The 23,350-nt window shown below is 44.5% G+C and overlaps 1 protein-coding gene across 4 annotated transcripts; it reads right to left on the bottom strand.

Annotated features, from left to right (window-relative positions):
* Window positions 1-12,152: 12,152 nt before the first annotated feature.
* CD320 (CD320 molecule) lies at window positions 12,153-23,273 on the bottom strand. 4 transcript variants are annotated; one of them, XM_074301519.1, is made up of 7 exons: window positions 23,007-23,272; window positions 18,487-18,606; window positions 17,678-18,010; window positions 16,799-16,906; window positions 16,592-16,693; window positions 15,559-15,660; window positions 12,153-12,866 (listed from the first exon to the last, which is right to left on the bottom strand). In XM_074301519.1, exons 1-7 carry the CDS (start codon window positions 23,125-23,127, stop codon window positions 12,712-12,714), a joined length of 1,041 nt encoding a protein of 346 aa, XP_074157620.1. In that variant the 5' UTR covers window positions 23,128-23,272; the 3' UTR covers window positions 12,153-12,711. The 4 variants fall into 4 exon arrangements, with proteins under 4 accessions (XP_074157620.1, XP_074157635.1, XP_074157628.1 ...); XM_074301534.1 differs by lacking the exon at window positions 23,007-23,272 and adding an exon at window positions 22,256-22,622 and having other exon boundaries at window positions 16,850-16,906; XM_074301527.1 differs by lacking the exon at window positions 16,799-16,906 and having other exon boundaries at window positions 23,007-23,273.
* Window positions 23,274-23,350: the final 77 nt, after the last annotated feature.

The raw sequence follows: 23,350 nt of genomic DNA, 5'->3' as shown, positions 1-23,350 counted from the left end.
CATGAAATGGGAAAAGCCGAGATTTTGGAATTAAATGACCCAGATTTGAATCCTAACCTTGCTTATTTACTAAGCAATCTTGCCCTCTCTGGGATATAGTTGTATTTATGTGGTGTGTATCCTATTTCCTCATCTATAAAATGATCTCCATGGTCTTCTCCAGCTCCCAATGCCATGACTTAGGAGGGTCAGAAAGGGGTTGCCCCAAATGACCCATGACCCTCCTGGTTCCTTCCAGCTCCGAGATTGTATAATTCTAGAACTGTTGCTTCTCACAGGCCTTTAAAACCTTCTGCCCCCAGAGTAGTATCTTCTAAGAGCCTCTCCCTACAGGGGAGAGACCCCTTATTCCCCAGGAGTCCTCAGAAAGCATCTCAAGCTGAGGAGATGAATGACCAGTACACTCTCAGGGGATGAATCTTCTTCACACTGAAAGGAATAGGGAACACAATGGTAGAACTGAAAGGGACCACCTCTTTTTACACAGAGCAGTTCCAGAGAGGGGAAGGGTCTTTGCCATGTCCATGCGGCCAATCTAGTGAAGCCGAGGTCAGGAGATAGACTAGGATTCCTTCCTTCCATTCCAGAGTTTTATCAGGCCCAGGTACTGCTGCTTCTTCCTCCCTAGTGACCCTCACCTGGTCTTTCCCATGGGAAAGAGCCCACAGCCCCGTTGTTGCTCTGAGGTCAGCCCTGGCTCCTCCCTTTGTCCAAATCAGTTCCAGGACCTTAAGGACCTGCTCAGGACTTGCCTGCCCAGTGAGTCTGGGGAACCCAGAGCCCCATCTCCAGCTCTCCTCAGACTGTAGGCTGGAACAGAGCACCCAAGCAAGTCTGACCCCGATCCCCCAGCATCATCTCGGGGCCTGTGGGTACCCTCGTAGCCCTGATTCTAAGTGCTTGTTTTCTTGATATTCCCTCATTCTGGACTGGCCTTTGTTCCAGGGGAGACGAGAATCAGATCCATGCCGGGAACATGATTTGACAAACACTATATTTAGATGGAAATATATTTGATAACTACCTGAAACACCTGCACTTCATCATGTGCTTTCCTTCCAGCTGCCCCATGAGGGCAGTGGTGCACTAATGCTTATCCCCGATTCCAGCCTCATTTCTTAGCATTGGCCCATGGGTATTCTTTGTTCCAGGAAGGCCCAACTGCTTAACTGTCCCCTGAACATCACGTTCCATCTCCTACCTCCATGGTCTGGCACAAGCTGTTCCCTGCCCAGAACACACCACTCCCTCGGCCTCTCAGAACATTTCTCTTCCTTCAGGCCTCGGTCCAGGCTCAGCCCCTCCTTCCTATGTGACCCTCGGCCATTGTTGGGGCCCTTTCTTCTCCCGGTGCCCGTTTTACCTCATCCATCTCTCAGAGGCAGCTGTTGGCAGATCGGTTAGAGCTCTGGGGTCAGGAAAACAAATTCAAATCCTGCCTCAGACATTTACCAGTTGCCTCAGTTTACTCACCCGTGAGAAAGTATAATAACACCATCCACCTTGCAAGGTTGTTTGTGAGAATCTGTACAAGCAGTCAAGAGGACCTGAGTTCAAATCTAGTCTCAAACATTTAACTCTTCCCAGCTGTGTGACCCTGAGCAAGTCACTTAATCCCAACTGCCTCAGGGGGAAAAAAAGTAGTTAGCTCAGTGTTTGGTATATAATAACCATTATATAAATGCTTTATATATATAATATATATTGTCATAATTTATATATAAATATCATTATTATAATTTATGTATAAATGCTTTCCCTTCCTTTTTCCTAATCTCCCACCAATCACCACCAAAGTAAATTTTTTGAAGGCTAATTTTTGTCTTTGTAAGCCTAGCATTTAAGGGATACTATAATAAATTGAGAATTTATCTGTTTTTTGAGGCAATCAGGGTTAAGTGACTTGCTCAGGGAATATATAGCTGAGGTAGAATTGGAACTCAGGTCCTCCTGACTGCAGGACTGGTGTGTTCTATCCATTATGCTTCCTAGCTGTCCCTGTTGAATTGAGTTTTACAGATGAGGAAATTCATTCGTATTCCCCCAGTTAAGCAGCAGGAGGGGGGCTCAGGAGCCCACCACAGTTGTCTCCTACACAAGGGGCTGAATTAGGGAAGAAAATATCTCAGGCAAAGCACAATACTCACCCTTTATTCCTAATAGACTAGAATCAAGAAAGCCTATCACTCAACCACTCACTGGCAGAGGATCTTGGTTCTGCTCTGATCTGTACCCTCCCACCTCCTGGCCAGAAACCAGCCACATAGTCAAAAAATGTTTATCATCACCTACTCTGTGCTAAGTGCCGGGGATACAAAAAGAGGCAAAAGGAGGTTCCTGCTCTCAAGGGGCTTACCATCCAATGACATGAACAGAACTTCTAACTTCCTTTTGTGCTAATGACTTCTCTCTGCTGATTCTATCCAATTTATTCGCATGTTGCTTGTCTGTACACAGCTGATTGCATATGACATTAGGCTGTGAGCGCTTAAGAGCAGAGATTTATCCCCACCACAGAGGACACCTGGTGCACATAATGGGCATCTAGAAAAACATCTATTGAGGGGTAGACAACCAAAACCAGAACTGGAGCGAGGGACATTTTTCCAAGCCTCTCTAATCTAGGCTGAGTACATCTAGGATCCAGCAGTTAAGGTAGTAAGGGAAAGAAACCTTCACATTCTCAAGAGCAAATTATTATAATGTCACATGTCACAGACCAGGAAAAAAAAAAAAAAAGCCATTTCCTTGTCTCTCCCTCTCAGTTTTTACCCAAGGGAAAAAACTGTCTTTTTTTTTTTTCTTTAAAAACACTGAGAGCCATCTCCAGTTGTTCTGATCTATATCTTGTCCTTGGAACCAGATGGCTCTGGAGGAGAGAGTTAAGTTGGTGACTCTGCACAGCCCTCACTAACTCCATTTCAATTCACTTTGCATGTCATTTTTTTTTTTTTAATTTTAACACTGACTTTAAGCCAAACTGTGAGCCCTGAAAAAGGTACAGGAGGAAGATAAGACTTACCAAATTTTACCTGGAAAGGGTCACCAAATGCCATTGCTGGAAATATCTAGAATGACAATTAAGAGCTGAATTCAATCTTTAGCTATAAATTGAGAGCATAATATTATGTTTAGATGAAAATGGGGGGAAATTGAGTAGCTTTAGGTTTGGGGGAATCGTGAAATTCAAAGATACAATCAGGAGAAATCAAAAGGAATTATCGAAGAGGGAGAGAGACAGAGATTTAGGTTTCTGAAAAGTAATTGGAGATAGAATTATAATAGCATTTATGTAGCTCTTTAAGATTATTTTCCCACAATCCTGTGAGTGAGATGCTGTCCTCATTATATGGATCAGGAATCTAACACTGAGCAAAGAGACACATGAGTTGCTAGAAATTGTCCATAGTAGAATTCAAGGTTAGATATTTCTAACTCAAAGTCCACTGCTCTATCCCTTCATTGCACCACCTTGCTAATTTAAATTTTATACATAGACGTCATAGTTCACAGGTACAAGTGAATGGGATTGCCAAGAAAAAGAGGGTAGAAATAAGAAAAAATAATTCTGAGGCCAGAACATGAGGAAATAAATACCCGCCTTAAATTCTGGGAAAGAAGAATAACCAACAACTGAGATATAGAAATAGACCTGAAAAGTAGGACAACAATCAGGAAATTGCAGTATCCTGGAAGAGAACAGAATGTACAAAGAAGGAACAATTCAAAAGCATTCATTTCTTCACGGAAATCAAGGAGGATGAGGAGTACAGAAAGTCAATTGGATTTGTCAATTCAGTCACTGGTAACTTTTGAGAGAATAGTTTTACTAGAGTGATGGGAGCAGAAGATAGATTGAAAGGGATTGAAAAAATGGGTAATGAAAAAGTGAAGGAAGCAATTAAAGAATACCTCTTTTAAAGATGATTGGTTAAGTTTGAAATGAATGTGATAAATTTATTACATGTTAATATATAATATGTTTATATATATGCACATACATGTACACACATATAAATGTGTATGTATGTAAATTAGAGGAGCAAGAAAGGCTGTATCTTCCACAACTATGACTGGATGATTCCTAAGGTTCATGTGGAGTCAAGAAGACCTAAATTCAAATCAAACCTCAGACACCTATCAGCTAGCTGTATGCCCTCTGGGTAAATAACTAAATTGCTGCTTGCCTCAGTTTCCTTATCTGTAGATGACAATAATAGTACCACTTACTTCCCAGAGTAAAATGGGATATTTGTAAAGTGCTTTATAAATATTAAAATGCTAGTTATTTATTTTTGCTTTGTTAATAATCGTTATTTATTTTCATTATCATTGTTAATAATGTTTATTGCCCATACATAAAATTTTTGAGTACGTAAAAAAGAAAAGTAATAATTTTAGCTACACAAGATAAAAAAAGGTCAGGGTTTTTATGCATAAAGTCAATGTATCTCAGATAAGGAAAGAAATTCTCAATTGGGAAGAAATCTGCAACAAATATTTTTATTTCTTAATAGCATTTTATCTTATGGAAATATGTTTAAAAGGATTGTACATGCTTAACTGATATCAGATTACTTGCTCTCTTGGGGAGTGGGGAGGAAAGGGAGAGAAAGAAAAGAATTTGGAATATAGTCTCACCTAAAAAAATTTTTTCCTCCTAAAAAAAAATAGTATTTTATTTTTCCAAATACATGTAAAGATAATCTTCAACATTCATTTTTGTAGATTTTGTATTCCAAATTTTTTCTCCCTCCTTCCCTTATCTCCACATTCCCCAAGACAGCAAGCAAACTGATATAGGTTATATATTTACCATCCTTTTAAACATTTCCTTATTTTTGCACATATAGATCCTTTCCCCTCTTTTATGACTTCTTTGGGATATAGACCCACTAGTGACACTATTGGATCAAAGGGTATGCACAGTTTTGTAGTCCTTTTGGCATAGTGTATAAATATTTCTAATAAATTTCAGATTTATAAGATACTTGAAACTAATATGAATATATGACCAAGAATTGTCCATCAATATATAAACATTAAAAAAATGAGTAACGGTTTTTAAAGAAGAATTTTCATACAGAAGTATGAAAAGCTGTTCTAAATCACTAATAAGATAAATGCAAATCAAAAGAAAGAACTCCAATAGGCCAAATAACAAAAGATAAAAATAGTCCATGCTAGAAGGCCATAGGAAAAACATTTATACAGTATCAGTAGAGGGATGAAATGATCAAACTATTCTATAGTTTACATGAGAAATCAATAAATTCTTTATATTCTTTGATTCTGATATTCTACTATTACACATAGAACTTATGAAATTCATTTAAAAAAAAGGTCTTATGTATTATAAAATGATTATAGTACTTCCTTTTGCAGAGGCAAAAATTAAGTCTTTATGACAAAATAAACAAAATGTATCATAAAAATAAAAACTATTTGGGGACAGCTGAGTGGTTTGGTAGACAGAGCAGCATCTCTGAAGTCAAGAGCACCTTAGCTCAAATTTGGCCTTAGATATTTGTTAGCTGTGTGATCCTGGGAATGATAATTGCCTTAAAAAAATTTCTTTTAAACTTCTCTATTTGTCAGAGCTAACATCATTTAACACTGGAAAGATTCTTAGAAATTATCTAGTTAAATTCCTTCATTTTAGGTTGAGAAAATTCAGGGTCAGAAAAAGGGGGAAAAGTCAAATAGCAAATGCCAAACGTAGGGTTCACACCTGCACTTAACTGAATGGCGGATGGATTGAAGTGGGGAAGAGACCTGGGGCAAGTCCAGCTCAGAGGCAATGAGGGCCTATACTAATCAGAGTGGTGGTTCTATTAACAGAGAAATGTGAGAGGTGAGGGAATAAGATTTGACAATAGGTTGGATAAGTTGAATGAGTCTGAGTAAGGAGAGCATAGGACTGAGGTGGCCAGGATGGATCAGGAGGATGTTGATACAGCAATAAGAAAAGTTGGGAAGCCGGCAAGGTTTGAAGAAAAAGATGAGTTGTTTTGGACACACTGAGTATGAGACTCTGGGATGAAGTGTCTGAGAGCTACTGGTAATAATATAGGACTAGAGTACAGGAGAGAGATTAAGGCTTGATGGCAATCATCTATCTTCCTAAAGAAATTATTGGAGCCCATGATATCAGCTGGCAAAATAATATGGAGAAAAAAGAGAAGATAGTCCAAATCCTTGAGGGATTTCAGTGGTTAAAAGGTGTGACATGGATAAAGAGCTGATAAAGGAGAAATAAAAGGAGTAATCAGCTGAATGTGAGAAAAAACAGGAAAGAACAATATTTATGAAAACCAGGGAGGAAGGAATATCCAGGAACTGGTAAATACAAAAAGCAAACAGTCCCTGTCATCAATGAGCTAACATTCTAATAGGGTTATAGGGGAGTGGTAGCCAGAGAAGTATAACTTGATCAGGAAAATTACTCTCATCCAATCTTCTTATCGAAGAGCTCTGATTGGGTCATTCCATTACTCCAAAATCATCGATAGTTTTTCATTGACTTCCAAATGAAAACCAAACCGTGGCTTGGTGTTCAGGCTAGTTTTTTTTACCTTTTATCTTTTATTTTTTTATCTTTCCAGTCTGATTTCCTACTCTTCAAAAATCTTGATCTCCAGCCAACTATTCTATTGACCAGTCCTTAAATATATCTTGTACTTTCTTCAGCTCTGTTTTAGCTAACATCTGTCCTCTGCTGGAAATACCCAGCAGCCTTTAGCCCCCCGTGCCATTATCTCTACCTTTTGATATTTTAGCCATCTTACAATGCACAGATTAATTCTCACCTCATTTATGAAGTTTTTCTGGATTGTATCCATTGAAATTAATCTTTCCTAAATACCTTTGGTGCTTAATATTATAACAATCATTTAGCCCTTGGTATATAAAATTACAGAACGTCATAGATAAAAGGGACTTTAAAAGAACATTTAGTTCAACAACATCATCCCATTTTCTATCACCTATTTCTGGAAAAATGTTCTCCCTGTTTCCCTCTAACCCTACCAAATATACTCATATTCTGAACCTTACCTTCTTCACATTCTGCATCAGTCCCCAAATCCTATTTTTTTTCCTTCCTCCAGTACAGATGGAAACTCTAAGCAACTCCCTCCTGGGAAGGGGGTAGTGGCTGGAAGGAGATGTTCTGTAATGGAAAAAATGGGGAAAAAGCCAAGAGAAAGATTTTTAAGAGATTTGTTGTTAACAAGATTAGATCTGAGAATCTTAACTGGAAAGGAGCTGACCTCCTCCTGGAATTTAGAAAAAGAAAAATCAAGAAAGGGAAAGAGGAGGAATAGTAACCTGCATTGCAACGACAAAATCTGAAATCTGTTTCTAGGGGGTGGTGACAGTCCCACTGTTCTCTGCCCTGGTCAGACCACACCTAGAATATTTTGTTCCATTCCTTCTAGATCCACAGGGAAGGAGGCTAGTATAATAAGGGATCTAAAAATTATGTCATATGAGGTTTGGTTGAAGAAACTTGGGATTAGTTAGCTTGAAGAAAATTAGATAATGATAAAATAATAACAATAACTAATATTTAAATGAGACTTTAAGGTTTGCAAAGTGCTTTACAATTATCATTTTATTTTATCCTCATTACAATTCTGAGAGGTAACTATTATTATTGCCCATTTTACAGATTTGGAAACTAAGGCAGAAAAAAAAAGTAACTTGCCCAGTCACACAGTTAAATATCGGAGGCCATATTTGAATTTAGTTCTTCTTGACTGAAGGGTCAATGATTTACTTTTTTTTTTTTTTTTTTTTTTTTTTTAACTGAGGTTAAGTAACTTGCCCAGGGTCACACAGCTAGGAAGTGTTAGTGTCTGAGACCAGATTTGAACTCAGGACCTCCTAATTTCAGGGCTGGTGCTCTATCCACTGCGCCACTTAGCTGCCCTAGATTTGCTTTGTTAAGTAGATGATTTTCATTCCGGTCTTTTGAATCTTGGTGGAGAAGGGAAGAGATGAGAAGTATCTATCATGGAACTGAGAGTACCCCAAGACAAAAGTAAGCTTAATTGTTGGTAAAAAAAAAAAAAAAAAAAAAAAAAAGTCTCAAGGAGGATAGATTTAGCTTGATCTAAGTTTCTATCAACTGAATCTCTCTATTAACCCCAGAGGACTGAGTCCAATGGGAGGAACCTGCTGCTTTTGCTAGGTACTGTTTTATTCATTGTTCTTGTATCCCTAACACACAGCCTACCAGGAGCCGTATTAATTATATTAATATTTATTGAGTGAACTGAATTGATCTAGTAACCAACAAAGGCCAGCAAAGTACAATGTTCTCTCATTTTATCCCCATAACCACCCTGTGGGGTAAGTATAACAGATTGTCATGGTCTCCATTTTTCAGATGAGGAAGCTGCGAATAAGACCAAAGAAGTGATTTGGCTATCATCATCCACTTGGGGACTGTCCCTCTTGCCTGGATCTGACTTTAAATACCTCCTACTTCTAAGTCAGGTTTTTTGGACACCATCCCATCCTGCATTGACAGCCTGGGTTTTGAGGACTCCCAGTGTCCAGAGACGACATGGCAGGTTCATAACTTTGTGCTCACCTGGCACTCAGGCCAATGGGTTTTCCCCCCTGCTTCTCTTCCATGTACCAGAAGTAACTCCCATTATGTCGAGGCTGTCGATTTTCCTGTTGCCCCAATAGGGCAGAAATTAAGTAGATGCAAAAGTGGTCACCAAAGACAATGGTAGGAAGTCATGGGAGAGCAATTACCAGAGGTGGAATTGTCCCTCGAGGTTGTGCTGACCAGGGCTTCTCAAACTCAAGTGGTGGGCCCCTCTGGCAAGCTTATGGAACTCTTCTCAGAAATGATGTTTTTAGATTTATGAAATGCATAAGATGACAATTTTATGCTGCTGGCAGCTTTGTGAGCTGGAAATACAGCTAGGAAAATACAAGAGCCCTTGATTTAGACCAGTCTGTTAATTTTACAGCAGAGGAAACAAGTACAATAAACCTGTCCTCCCGGTCTCTGTAAAACAATGGCTGTTTTAAGGTTCACAAAGCACTCCACATGTCCTGTCTTATTTAACCTTCATAACAAACAGTGGGGATTGCTATAATAATAAGAGCCGTGCGAATGTGAACAGGCTTCCTCTGGAGGGAAGCTTTCAGGCAGTGGCTGGATGCCCCTTCCAGGTGCTGAATAAGGGCATTCTTGGGCCAGTACCAGCTAACTTTCTGAAGGCCCTTCCAGTACAGAAGCGTGTGAAATGTTTTAGAGGATATGTTTTCTTATTTATTGCTAGAAATGTTCAAACTCTGGGTGATCACAGGATCATCTGTCTGGGTGATGTGCTCAGTTCCCAAAGGTTACCATATTTCTGTGAAGATGGATACAAGATGTATATATTTAATTCCAGTCCATCACAAAATTCCAGGACATCCCAACAGCATCTGAGGTTCAAGATGACCATGCTGAGCTTCATATAAGACACTCTATCATCTCTTGACTCGTGTATTTTTACTAGATGTCCCCTATACCTGGAATGCTTTCCTTCTTTACCCCAGTCATCTGATTTTCTACCAGTTCCAGCTGAAATCCCATCTTCTTCTGCAAGAAGATACTTTCCCAGTGTCTCAATTCTAGTACCCTTCTTCTTTTGATGATTCTTATTTATCCTATATAGAACTTGTTTGTGTATAATTGCTTGCATGTAATATCCCCCATTAGACTGTGAAAGCCTCAAAGGCAGGAACTATCTTCTACCTTTCTATGTCCAGAACTTAGTGCCCAGCATACAGCAAGTATTTAATAAATGTTTATTGACTGCCATGTGTACAACAGAACTCATTTTAATCAGAGAATCTCTAATCTGGGAGGCCTCTTAGAGGCCAACTTGTCCTATCTGGATTTCAACAAGGATCCCCTCAGTACACCTCACAACTGCTCATTGAGCTCTTTAAGATCTCCATTAAAGGGTAACTGAGTCCCGAGCAAACACCTTTTACTTTGGGATAACTAGTTTTTGCTTTCTTATAATTTCTACCCACTTCACCTGGGCCTGCTCTCTGAAACTAAGCAGAACAAGTGAAAAACCTTTCATAAATATGTCCTCGCTGAGTCTTTGCTTCTATACATTCTACAATATTCTCAAGTCCTTCAAGCCTCATCCTGACTGCCTACCTCTGGATTCTCCAGGCTATTGATGTCCTTCCTAAAATGGGGTACCCTGAACTGAAAACAAATGGTCAGACCAAGGCATAATACAGTGGGCTAACACTTCCCTGGTGCTGGAATTCTTTATGAAGCAACTGGGAATCAGAGAGGTCAAGTAGCCCAAGGTGACATGGTTAGTGACACAGCTCGCGAGTTGCCAGAGGCAGGATCCTTGAGTAAAAGGTTCCCTGGACACTCCAGCTACTTCTCCACCTCAGAGTCCCTGTCTAGGTTCAAGGAGACAGTGATATTCTCCAAGAATCTTTCCTTACCCCATGGCCCCAGTGACTACTCAAGACTTAATATGGGCCACGATTCTTCTCCTCACCCTTCCCCAAATGCCTATTTCTGCTAAGGGCATCATCATCCATCCACTTACCCGGGTTTGAAACCCAAGAATCATCCCTCATTTCCAGGTATTTTTCCAAATCATCTGATTCACCTTCACAAACATCCCTCCTTATCTCCATTCCCATTCCTCATTCAGACCTTTTTCACTGCCTATCTAGACTATTGCAGTGGCTTAGGACGGGTCTTTCTGCTTCCACTCTCTCCCCTTCCCAATCCATCTTCCCTATAGCTACCAAATTACTATGTCTTACACAGACGTCTATGTCACTCCCCTACTTTTAAAATCTCCAAAGATTCCCTATTGTCCCTAGGATAAAATACAAGGCTGGTAATTAAATTCTTCCTCAATCTAACCTACCTTTCTAAACTGATTTCAGATTATTTCCTGATCCCCAAATACAACATGCTACCTCCCATCTCTGTGCCTGTACATATGGAATTTTTATCTCTTTTCTTCCCCCTGACTCATGCTTGGGATACATTTCCATCGTTAAGAAGCCTTAGCTTCCTTCAAGCCCAGTTTGAGTGCCAAACTTTCCTAATGGACCCCAAGAAAGCCCTCTCCCTCCTGAAATTACACAAAATTGACTTCCCTGTGTCTTAGCTTACTCCACTGAAGTGCAGGCTCCTTGAGAGCAGGGGCTTCTCTCACTGGGAGCCTTTGAACAAAGATGTGATAACCATTTGTTGGGCACAGGGTGAGCTGGATGGTCTCTAAGGTCTCACCCAATTCTTGAGATTCAGTATTGTCTCTTCCAGATAGTAAATTCCTTATATTTCAATTTGGTCTTTGTATCCCCAAGCTTATTATATTATCTTATACATGGCAGGTGCCTAATCAATGCTGAATTGAATCTAATTCAACCCCTCATTTTACAGATAAGGAAACAGATTCAGAAAGGCTTACTTACTTTTAAAGGACAAAGTCCAGAAAGTCTGACAAGCCCCAAACCCAGACACCTTTGTCATCCACACACTATCTCCTTCTACTTAGTGAGGATGCTATCAAAGGGGATTACCATCTGGAATAAAAAGTTGAACTAGCTTCCTAAGATCTCTTTCAAGGAATTTCAATTCTATGGGAAGAAATACAGGATATATATTTGCAGTCAAGTGATCTGGGTTTCAAATCCCAGCTCTACACTGTGTGACTCCAACAAATAAATTATGTAATTTTTCTGGCCTCAGTTTTCCTGTTCAAAAAATGGGAATAACAACACTTGTACTACTGACCTGGTGGTATTTGTATTCCTTACAGTGCTATCAATATGGGAGTGATGCTACTTTAAAATTTATATTCCTCTATTTTTCTGTCTGCAGTAAAAGTTACTGCTGCCTTCAAAAAATGTTTGTCTTGACTGTACTGCACAGTAACTTCATATGATAAAGGAAGAGACTCCTAGGACCTTAGAGACCATCTAGTCCCGCTTCCCCTACTTGTGATACTCCGTTTGGCCAAAGAAGGTAAATTTCTCCAGAATGGGGGTCTTTTTTACCTACTTGCCCCCACTCCATGCCAAGTTCTAGGTCAGATTCTTCTTCCATGAGGAGATTCAGAAAAGAAATCAGAAGACAAACTGGAGGATAGGTTTTAAATTTTGGGAAATCATTTTAATCACTAAAATGTCAATCACCCTAGATGTTGGGCTATCCTCCTCCTCATCTGTAGCCCATGTGAGAGCTGAACGGAGTGTCTCACCCCAGAGCCACCAGCCCAGCCTCCTAGCTGATTCCAGCGACCCCAGCCTTGCCTAACAAAGAGTACTGGCCCTGAAACCAGCTGCATGGGGGTGTGATTGGGCGTGTGACTACCTCTGGAGCCTGCAGCCAATTCCCACTCCTACCCCCATAGGAGACAGGATGTTGCAAAGAATCAGGATCCACACCCATCCGGCCTCATCCAAGGGGTGCCGGATGCAAGGCCTCCCAGGGTGGTAGAAAAAGGCAACAAGGTCAGGACCTGTCGGCTGCCTTAAAGAGAGAGGTAGCTTGTGATGGAGGCCGATGGAAGAGAGTCCTCTGTAGCTAACGGCCTCTTTCCTCCTTTGGTTCTCCTCCTCCTGGAGGACTCGGTTTGACCCCAGGGTAGCCTGGGCCACTTTCACAAATGGACAAGCAATCCTGGAGGCCACGGGAGCTGGTCCTCAGATTGAGGACGATGGTGTCCTCTCAGGCATCAGCAGTGAATCCTTCATAACTTCCACCAGATGTGGTTGGGGGAGGAGGCGCCACCGGACTTGGGCCCAGGTCTGGCAACACACAAGCAGACAGGCAGCAGCCAGAATTCCACTTAGGGCAGCTGAAAGGAAAAAAAATCAGACTCAGAAAATGTTGGTGCTAGAAAGGACCTTATCCTCCCATTTTACAGAGCATTGAAATAAGGGTTGGAGAAAGATGTCACCTAGTGCCACAAGGCAGGTCAGAGGTTAAGTCTTGGATTTGAATTTATACATTTCAACTCCAGCTGTAGAACTCCCCATCTCTTTGCCCTGCACCTCTACCCCTGGGTCATCCAAAAGACCTCCACCAGAGGCCCAAGGCAAGGGCACCCTACCCCACAACCCCGGGCAGACTAGCAAAGGTCACTTTAGACTGCTAACAGACATTGCTCTGAAGTCTGGGAATTCCCAAAACTCTCAGGAAGAAGATGGAAGAGGGAGCTGTTCCAATGGGGCAGGGCAGCAAAGAGGGGCTTAGTCCAGATTTCAGGAACATGAAAGAACAAATACAAACATGGAGCCTGCATGAAAAGCACACTGGGCACTGACAGCAGAATGAGATATAGCTGGTAGGAAAACCAAGAAAATTTCCCTTTTTTTCTACTTCTGTTTTGTGTGTTTGTTTGTTTGTTTTTTTCAATAATAGCTTTTTATCTTTCAAAATACATACAAATTTTCAACATTCACCTTTGCAAAACCTTGTTTTCCAAATTTTTCTCCCTTCCTTCCCCCCATCCCCTCCAAACAGCAAGTAATCCAACATAGGTTAAACATGTGCAATGCTAAGAACATTTCCAACTCATCTTCTGAAACTCCCTTTATGTTGTATAAATTGACCTCAATTCCAAAATTACTCTGCTCAGGCATTTCTGCCTCTGACTCTCTCCCTCCGACATCAGGGAATCCCTCCCTGATCCTCCATAAAAGGAAACTTTGCAGCTTCTGCATGTTGGCTTCTTCCATTAGATTGCAAGCTCCTTGAGAACAGGGGCAGTCTTAGGCCTATTGCTGTGTCCCAGGCTTAGCCAAGCACAGTTCCCTGGCAGTAATGGGCACTCTGGCAGTGTTTACTGACTCTGACTGGAACAACCAAAAGGGATTTTTTAGCTATGCAGGAGAAAGGAGAAGAGTTAAAGAAGGACAAGGACTGGATCATGACTGAAAATAGAGCAGAAGTAGCTCAATCTTTAGCTGGCTTGTTTTCTCTGCCAAGAAGAATGAGCATCAGATTGGGAAGGAAATAGAAAAGAACAGGGAAGGTGCCGCCAGCCTGGAGAGGGGTACGTGTGGGCTTGATCATCACAGAGGGCCAGAGAACAGAATAAGCAAACTACAGGCCAACCAAGAGAACTCTGACTCCTCGTGAAAGTCTACAGCATGTTATGAAGGGGATGCTTATGAACGTCAAGGGAATAAATGGTGACTACAAAGAAGCAATACAGCTTCATCAAGAATAGATCATGGAGATGAATCTCAGGCTTTTTTAACAGCTACTAGATGAGAAATAGCTTACTTGAATATTTTTAAAAAACCACTATATTTGACAAGACAAACTGTCTTGTACCACACTTATAGACAAGACAGAGAGATATGGGTCAGATGATCACACAGTTAAGGACTGATTGAATGGATGGCCCCAAAGAGCCATTGTTAATGGTTTCATATGAACTTTGAGAAACCTCTTCAGTCACATGCACTGGGGATCTCTGTCTGGGCCTGCATGATCAATGCTCTGGATCTCTTTAGATGACAGGATAGAACACATCTTGGCAGGCTGGAACATTGGGCTGAATCTAATAAGATGAATTTTAAGGGGACAGATGAAAAGATTTATACTTGACTTCAAAATACCAACAAGATGGGTGAAGTAGGCTTGATGACAGTTCATCTGAAAAGATCTGAGGGTTTTAGTAGCCTGAAGGTTTAATGGGTCAGCAACACACTCCAGCAGCTAATGTGATCCCAGACAAAATTCAGGAGTGCCCAAAGTTGAGGCCTAGAGAGGGCCAGTCTTGCGTTCTCTGCGCTGCACTGGTCAGACCAAATCTAGCCTCCTGAGGGCAACTCTAGGTACCACAGTGAAGGAAAGATATTGACAAACTGGAATGTCCACCACAGGGAAATCAAGATAGAAAAGAACCTAGAGATTGTAACAATAGCCAACATTTATATATTATTACTTTAAGGTTTACACAACATTCTGCATATTCTGATATTTGATTCTCACAACAACCTTGATAGGTAGGTGCTGCTATTATTCTGATTTTACAGTTGGGGAAACTGAGGCAGAAATTTTTCATTTGTTTGCAAAGTTCCCACTGTAAGTACACGTCTAAGCCAGGATTCAAACGCATAGCTTCCTTATCTGAAGTCTAGCGATCTATCCATCATGTTACCCAGCTACCTCAAGAAACTTCACTGAGAAAATGTACAATGTTTATTAGACTAGAAAAAGGAAATCCTGGAGGGAGACTGAAAGAGTTCACATGTGAATAAGGGACTAAACGTGTTCATTTTCTCTCAGGGAGCAGAACTAAAAGCAATGGACAGAAGTTGGAGTAAATCTGCTTAGATGTCAGGAAAGTGTTTCTAGCCAGGAAAATGGGCTGCCTCAAGAGGTATTTTTCACCCCTCATTGCTAGATGAGAAAGTTGTAGAATGGGTTCGAGTTAGATGGCTTGCAAGACTCTTTCCAACCCATAGTTTAATAGTGGCAGGACCTAAGTCATAACAGATAATTGAGCAGGCCCACAGCCTGCCTAAGGGCCTCACCTGCTGCCATGACCAGCCCATATGCGCTTCGTCTTTCAGAAGGTGTGAGGCTTCCACGACCTGGAGTGGTGTTCTGGTCTTCAGGAACTTGTGTCACCACCCCTGAAATGAAGCATCTTCAGGTCAGCAGCACCCAAGAGGAGGGAGAGACTTTGCACCCCATGGTACAGCTACATCTAAAGCCAAAGGCATTGAAGGCTTCCTGAATTTCTGAGCTTGAAAATACCACCAGGGCATACCCACCTGAGAGCATAGGCCAGAACCTGATAGGTATAGAAATAGTTACATACTCCTCCCCAAACTGGAGCTCCCTACCTCACTGAGGGTCACAATTAGTGGGAAACTGGAATGTGAGTCAGAGGTCTCCCCCACTCTCAGCACTGCCTCTGTGCTCCATCACTAATCTATCAGTTCTTATTGTCTGATTCAGTGCCCAGGCTCTGCCTGAAACAAGGCAGTGGGGAAAGAACCAAATCAAAAACTCAGGGAATTTCTGGTTTGGAAAGGACCTTAGAGAAAATTAAGTGATATTAAAAAGAACAACGGATAGCAAAAAAAAGAAAGGCTGCCCAAGGCCGGCCCAATCAAGGTGGATGCTTCAAGGTCAACACACTTCCCTGGCCCTTCTATCTCTCTCTGGGCTGTCTAAAAAAGTACCTGAAGTACTCCCAAGATGTGCCTTATGGCATTCTCTGCCCTCTCCTCCCAGAAGTGTCAGGGCCTTCTCAGAGAATACTGCAAAGGCTGAGCACGCCATGTGCTTCCCAGCAGCTGAGGGAGCCCAGGCTCAGGCCAGAGGAAGGAGTGTCCAGCCAGCAGCTGGCAGCCCATCTCTCAAAGTGAAGATTCTCTATAAGGTGCATGAGACGCTGTGGCCACCTCAGCCCTCCACCCCCCCACAGCAAAGAAAATCTATACCTGCTCCTAGGGTGGGGCATCCCAGGGAGGTGAGGCCATGAGGGTTCCAGACTTGATGGAACCAATATTCTGGAAGCTGACTGCACAGATGCTGCTCCCACTCAGGGACACTTACCAGTGGTCACAGTTATCCCACTGACGCTCAGAGTTCCTGAAGGGACAGCACTCCCATTACCTGAGGTGGGAGACACAGCTAAGGTAGAAGTTCCTGTTGTCCCTGCAACAAAACCAGTCTGCCTCAGGTCAGCGGCCCAGGGGGAGAGGGGGCCGCAGATTCTTCAGAACCAGAAAGGAGATGCTGCCCACACTCAGGGACACTTACTGGTGGCCATTGTTACCCCAGTGGTAATCTGATTTCCTGAAGATGCTGTACCTGGGGTGACAGACTTTGCTAAAGTGACAGCCTGATTGAAGGGAGTTCCTGTTGTCCCTGCAATGAAACCAGTCAGCTTCAGTCCCTATGGAGAGATTTCCTCTCTTTCACCCTCGGATTTCTCTGACTTCATCGTGTCCTGGGAAGCTCATTAGTGGGAAGATCTCATCATCCTGTTGTGGTCCAAGCCTTGGACCTTCTGATTGGAAGATGGGGCCATGAACCCCCCAGCCCATCCCCCACTCAGGGAAGGAGCTCAACTCAAAACTCAAAACATCTTTCTCACTTGGCTGAACAACTTCAGGACTTCTCTGACTGACTTGTCTCCCATCCCCCACTCCTAAACTTGCAGCTCCTTGAGGGCACATTTTCACATTTGCATTCTCAAAGCTTGGCACCCAGTAGGTGCTTTTACTAACTCTGACATCTGAGACCAAAGGATGGAAGAACCTCCCCTGGCCAGTGTTCCAGAGATGCACCAGAATCCAGTGGCCTGAGGGACCCAGCCAGATCTTGATTTCCTCCCTAAATTGTAAGTCTCCCACAGATTCCCATGGCACTGCAGCTGGCTGGGATTGGAAGACCACCTATGTTTCCCAATATCACTACACTCAGGCTCCTCTAGTCCACTGTCCAGTCTCCGCCTCCATTTTACTCTATCTTAGCACCAAAGCCAAAAGATGAATTCCACAAGGGCTTTTGAAAGTCTCTCCTTCCTGAGACATCCAAGGTATAAGCTCTTAAGTTCTCCCTTTCTCTAGTACTCTAGCTGACTGAAAGGGTACAGTATGCAAGCATGTGCACTCCCCCCCCCCCATGAACACTCACCACAATGATGCTCGTCAATGCCACTGGCACAGTCTGGGTGCCCATCACACACCCATGCATGTGGGATGCATACTCCTGGGGCACACTGGAACCCTTGCCTGGCACACCCCAGCAAGGGCAGCTTTGAACGGCGCTTCCTACAGTCCACAAGCCGTTCATCTGTGCCATTGGGACAATCGTTGATCCCATCACAAAATCGATATTCAGCCAGGCAGGGAGGTGGGGGACAGCTGGCTTCAATCCGCAGATCAGCACACTGGGGTCCCTCACATCTGAGAGGGGAACACGTCTCAGAGGGGCACCGCTCCTCCCCCTGGGCACAAGGCTCTACTCCTATTCACGGGTAAAAAGAAAGGTTACAGATGAAGGTTAAGTTACAATAGAATTAGGTTATAAGCTAAAGTAATTGTATTGAAAACTTTTCCCCAAGACTTGGGGACCATGAGAGAGAGAATGCAGAGTCCAGGGAAGGGTGGGATGTCCTTAGAAATCGGAATGAGGGAGGGCTAATGCTGGAGACTCTTTTCAGGCCACTATACTCTGTAAGCCTATAACTGATGGAACCCACTTACTCTGATCTAGACAGATTAACCCAGGTCCTCTTGGTTAATCTTTAGTATCCTTACAGGCACAATCCCTTCTCCACAAGACAAACATAATTCTTTACTAGCCTAAGGGCAAATTACAAAGAAGGAACTTAGCATAGAAAGCTGTGGAGTCTCAAGGGGCAAAGGGGTATCCATACAGTTGGTTGAGCCCAGCTCAGTCCTGCTCCGGGCTGGGTGACCTCCCGGTTACCATCCACTTACGGCAGGAAGTTTCATCTCTGCCATCTAAGCAGTCCTTGTCACCGTCGCACAGCCACTCAGAGGGGATGCAGATGCCCTGGCCACACGGGAACTTTGAGGGTGGGCATGGCTCTTCAGTGCCTGAGAAACAGGAGTGAAAAGAAAACCTAAATGACAGGACATCCCCAGGCTAGCCTAAAGCAGCGCAGCCAGGATGGCCGATAAGACAACAGAACCCGGTAGGAGTGAGAATGAGCCTGACTTGGAACCAACGGTCCCTGTTCTTGACTCCCCGCTCTACTCCATAAAGCTCTAAGCTTCCTTCTTGGATTATTGTCTCTAAAATGAGAAAGTGAGGGGAAGGGAAGGAAAAACTGAATGAATGGATGGAGGGACAGATAAATAACAAAATAATGTCCCGGGCCTCATTACTTTCTCCTGGAAAAGCTGGATCTTCTTATTTGTAAATGCATTGGTTGCAAATGTAGAAATATTGAGAGCAAGGAAAGATTCTTGAGTTTTGTTTTCTCCTGGAAGCTAATGGACCCCTTCCTACCTCATTTTCCTTCCTCCAAATTACATAGGCTTTCCCTTTCAACATGGTCCCACTAAAGTGAGTGGTCCAACTATTATGGAGACTTATGGGGAAATGGCTAGCTCCCTTGGCCTGACTGAGCCTTAGCAGCAGCTTGACCAGCTGAGGCCACTGCACCACCTTCCCAAAGTGGGGAAGGGATTCCTTGGGATATATGCCATTCTAGTGAAGGAGCTTTGGGGAGGGGGAAGCTGCAGGAGCACATGCCACAACTAGAGGAGCTGCACTAGAACAGAGAGCCAGGATGGCACAGCAAAAAGTGTACCAGACCAAAGTCTAAAGCAGGGTTTCTTAAAACGTATTCCACCCACAACCCCTTTTTGGCAGACATATCTTTATGTGATTGTGGGTACTAAGTATATAAAATATACCGATATATAGGCACATGCCTACATGCAGTTATATAAAATACTATACAAATCAAACATTTACTGATAATAAACCATAAAGAAATTATTTTAAAACAAAATTTTGATATACATATAATTTTACTATTTATTAAAGATGAAAACAAATCTGCATAGTAATAAGATGGATATATTTATTTTTACATAATTAAATAAGATGGATATATTTATTTTTACATAATTAAATCTTGGCAGAATATTTGATACTTTTTACTGTTGCCAACTTTTTTGTGACCTCCACATTCACAATCCCAGATGGGGTCTCTCCCCATAGTTTAAGAAGCTTTGGTTTTAAATCCTGCCTCGAACACTAGCTGTACAACCATAGGTAAGTCACTTCTCTGCCTCAGTTTCTTCAGCTATAAAAAGGGAATAAAAAATAGGTATAGCTAATATTTACATAGTGCTTTAAATCTGCAAAGCACTTTACAAATATTACCTCATTTGATCCTGGGAGGGAAGTGTTATTATCATGCTCACTGTATACATTAGGAAATTGAAGCGAGCAGAGGTCAAGTGCTTTACCCAGGGACCCACAGCTAGACAGTGTTTGAACTTGGTCTTCCTGATTCCAGATATAGCTTTTTATCCATCGAAAGACCTGTTAATAATAATACTTACGTCACACAACGACTATACACCTAAAATGAAATACTGGACATTAAAGTGTTTTGAAAACTATAAACGGCCTTATAAATGTCTATTTTGGTGATTATTAAAGCTAGTAAAATGGCACACATCTGGGCAGAGAAAACAGAGATTATCAAACTCACTCACTTTATTGAGGGCTGAATTTAGAGTTAGAGTGGGGAAGTGATTTACATTCAAGGACTGAATTTAAACCCACATTTTCTAACTTGAGGAGTTACCATGGCCACCCCACACTACTTCCCAAATACCTGGCTCCCAGAGTCCGTCTTTTTTAACCTGTCCCTTATTCACAAGGAAGCAGAAAAGGTAGACGGTCCCCCCTATTCTCAGCCCCGCATTCACTTGTCTCTGCTCCCAAAAACTCACGCACTCAGTTACCCCCCCAGAAACTCTTCCCAGAAACTCGTCCAAAGTCTGAGAACCCGCTGTACTTCCTGGAGGCAGGCGGAAGGTGCCTGCCCCAGGCCACATCTCTTCCCCAACAACCAGGTGCTGTTCCAAAGAGAGGTGCCGCCAGGGGAAGCAGGAAAAGAAACAGGCCTGTCTCAGCCCTGACCCTCTTCTCTTCTGGGATAACAGGTTCCTGAACACAGGAAGAGTAAATCAGTAAAGGTCTCGGACTTGGTGGAGCCAAGAGTTGAGTGCAGGCAGAGCTAAGCCGAGCTGCAGTGATCCGTCCATTTGTTTTCTGAATGGACAAGGCTCTCTACCTGGTTTGGGGGACACAGCTAATAAGGTGTGATCTCCAAAAGCTTTCAAGACTATTGAAATGGAACCAACCCCAGCTCAGCAACACTCGAGGAAGTGGGAGGAAGTGGGAGACTCAGGCCCTGCACTGACTGCACTGGGCTAACGCTCTGAGGCTTAGACTACCAGCACTGACGGTGGGAAGCGTCCGTCCCCACAGGAGCTCAGAGCTCTAACATGACCCAGAGAGAACTCGCCAAGCTGAGGAACCTTCACAAATTTAAACCCTTTTCTTGGTACCAAAATAGGGAGTAGAGTCTGTTCTCTCCCCAGGCAGCTCTTCATGTCCTATCCAGCCCCTCACTCCCTGAGGCTTCATCATCATGCAGACTAACTCATCACCTCCTCAGTGACAGTTCCCTAGACAGGAGCGCCAGCGGGAGAGCAGGGAACTTCAAAGTCTTTTATCCAGAGGTTCTCAAACTACGCCCGCCCGCGGGCGCCGGGTTATGTCACGTGGGCTGAGGGCGGAGACAGAGTGGGAGCTTTTGTTTTTACTCTAGCCCCGGGGGACTGGGAACCGACCCCCATTTAAAAGTGTGAGGACCGCTGTAGAACTTTGCAAATAACGTTTATTGTCTACTATCAGCGTCACTCCCACCACCCCTACCTTTATTCCATCTAAGCGTACAGCCTCACGCCCCAAACCTCACTCCTAGCCACCCAGGGGAGCCACAGGAGCATCCCACTGGCCTCCTTTGCCCGGCCTCTGCAGCAGGGGCGGGGGCTCTCTCCAAGCCTTCCCAGATGATCCCCAGAGACCCCGGACTTCTTATCTGACACTGTGGCTTTATGGACAAAGCCTTCCTTCTCCACCTATGACCACAGGGCAGGCGCCACACATTCTCCTGGCCCGGGGCGGAGCAGCCGGAGAGAAAACAGCCGCCCCTTGCCTCTGCACAGGAGCGTGGCTGTAGGTGGGCGAAGGAGAACCGTTCCAAAAACAGAACTACCGCTCCCACCCACATAAGACTCGCTCTCTGGGAATGAAGCCAAAAGATACATGGGAAGGCTTCCCTTCCTCCAAAGTCTTTTTCTTCCCATCCCGTTTCCTCCTCTGTAAATTCTGTGAATGTCCTCCTCCAAAGGGCTTTTTCTGCACTAGCCCCTAGAGGCCACGGACTCCCTGCAGAGCTTAGCACGGCGCTGGCACACAACAGGCGCTTAATCAATGTTTGCAGAATCTCCCCCAGGCTCCCCAGGGAGGCTTTGAGCAGCCCGGGCCGCAGAGACCCATCAGACCGAAGCCCTCACCCTGTGAAGGACAAGGGAGCTCAGGCCCCGGGCTCTCCAAGGTCATGCGGGGTCTGGCCGGCCGCCCCAGGGCCCCTCATCCCCATATCGGGCCGGCCTCCGGGGTGAGGCCTCTGGGTCCCCCCGCCTGACTTGCCAGGGAAGGAGAGCGGCTCGGTCATGAATGTCCCGCCTCCTCCCCTTACTTAGAACCTTAGGGGCAACAGCTTTCTCCTAGGCTGAGATCAAACTCTCCCAGCCGGAAGCCGCCGGTGCACACGCAGGGGGGGAAGGGGGGTTGCTTGACCCTCCCTTGCCCTCGGGGTTCGGTTAGAGGAGAGGGCCGTGAGTTAGGGGGCTGGGCCGCAGCAGGCGCGGCCACACATCAGCCGCACAACTTGTAACCAGGAGGGGGGAACTGACAGGGGCCCGCCGAGGGGAGAGCCTCCCCGGGATGACGCTGGGGCCTGGAGGAGCCGCCCCTGCCCCTTCAGGGGGTCCCGCCGTCTCTCAGCACCTCCCCCTCGGGTTTTTCCCGCGCCTCGTGCCGTAGTACGAGGATGTGGCCCAGATGATCCCGAGCGTTCTCCGATCTGAACGTTTTCTCAGAGCGGGGTTCTAAGCCGGCCGGGCGGTGGTCCCAAAAGGTCATTCGCCACCGAGGTCCCCGGGCCCGCGACCCCTCAGCCTCCCCTTAGTAAGCGCCGGCGGGTCCGCAGCTCCGAGTCCCAAGCCATGTGGCGGCGCTGGGGGAGTGACCCTGACTGATGGGCATCAGGACCAATCGTGGGCTGCGGTGGTGGGAAGCGGGGCGGGCTCGGGGGCGGGGCCTAGAGGTCGCCGAGAGAACGCTCCTCGCCCAGACTAGGGGAAAGGGCAAGGGGCTGCAAGGACGAGGCTGGGCTCACCTCCTCGGCGGGCCAGGCTCCGGGGCTGCGCGGGGGTCGGAGTCGAAGGCAGGCTGAGAGTCAGAGCTCGCTGCAGTCCTGCCAGAAGCAGCGGCAACAGCCGCAGCAGCGCACGCGCCATTCCCGACTGTCCAGCAGTCCTCAATTCGTCCTCTCTCCGCCCCCAGCCGCTAACTCGCGCACGCGCCCCCCTCCCCGTTCTGGGGACTAGCGGGAGGCAGAGCGCATGTGTAGTCCCGGCACCTCGCGCCTGGTACCTGGCTCTCCTCTCTTCCCAGACGCCTTTTATCCGCTACCTTGCGCCTGCGCATAACTAAATCGGGCAGTGTTCAGAGTGGATCCTG

Source organism: Sminthopsis crassicaudata, chromosome 1 (genome assembly GCF_048593235.1).
Source record: "Sminthopsis crassicaudata isolate SCR6 chromosome 1, ASM4859323v1, whole genome shotgun sequence".
Lineage (NCBI taxonomy): Eukaryota > Metazoa > Chordata > Mammalia > Dasyuromorphia > Dasyuridae > Sminthopsis > Sminthopsis crassicaudata.
Note: the sequence above shows the minus strand (reverse complement) of the source record. Positions and strands in the feature narration are given on the sequence as shown.

Excerpts from the sequence above, each read along its gene's own strand:
- CD320 (XM_074301519.1), bottom strand. The coding sequence starts at position 23,127 with ATGGCGCGTGCGCTGCTGCGGCTGTTGCCGCTGCTTCTGGCAGGACTG. Across the intron at positions 18,011-18,486 it reads CAGAGATGAAACTTCCTGCC|GAGTAGAGCCTTGTGCCCAG; the intron begins GTAAGTGGATGG and ends ACCCGTGAATAG. Across the intron at positions 12,867-15,558 it reads TGGGCTGGTCATGGCAGCAG|CTGCCCTAAGTGGAATTCTG; the intron begins GTGAGGCCCTTA and ends TTTTCCTTTCAG.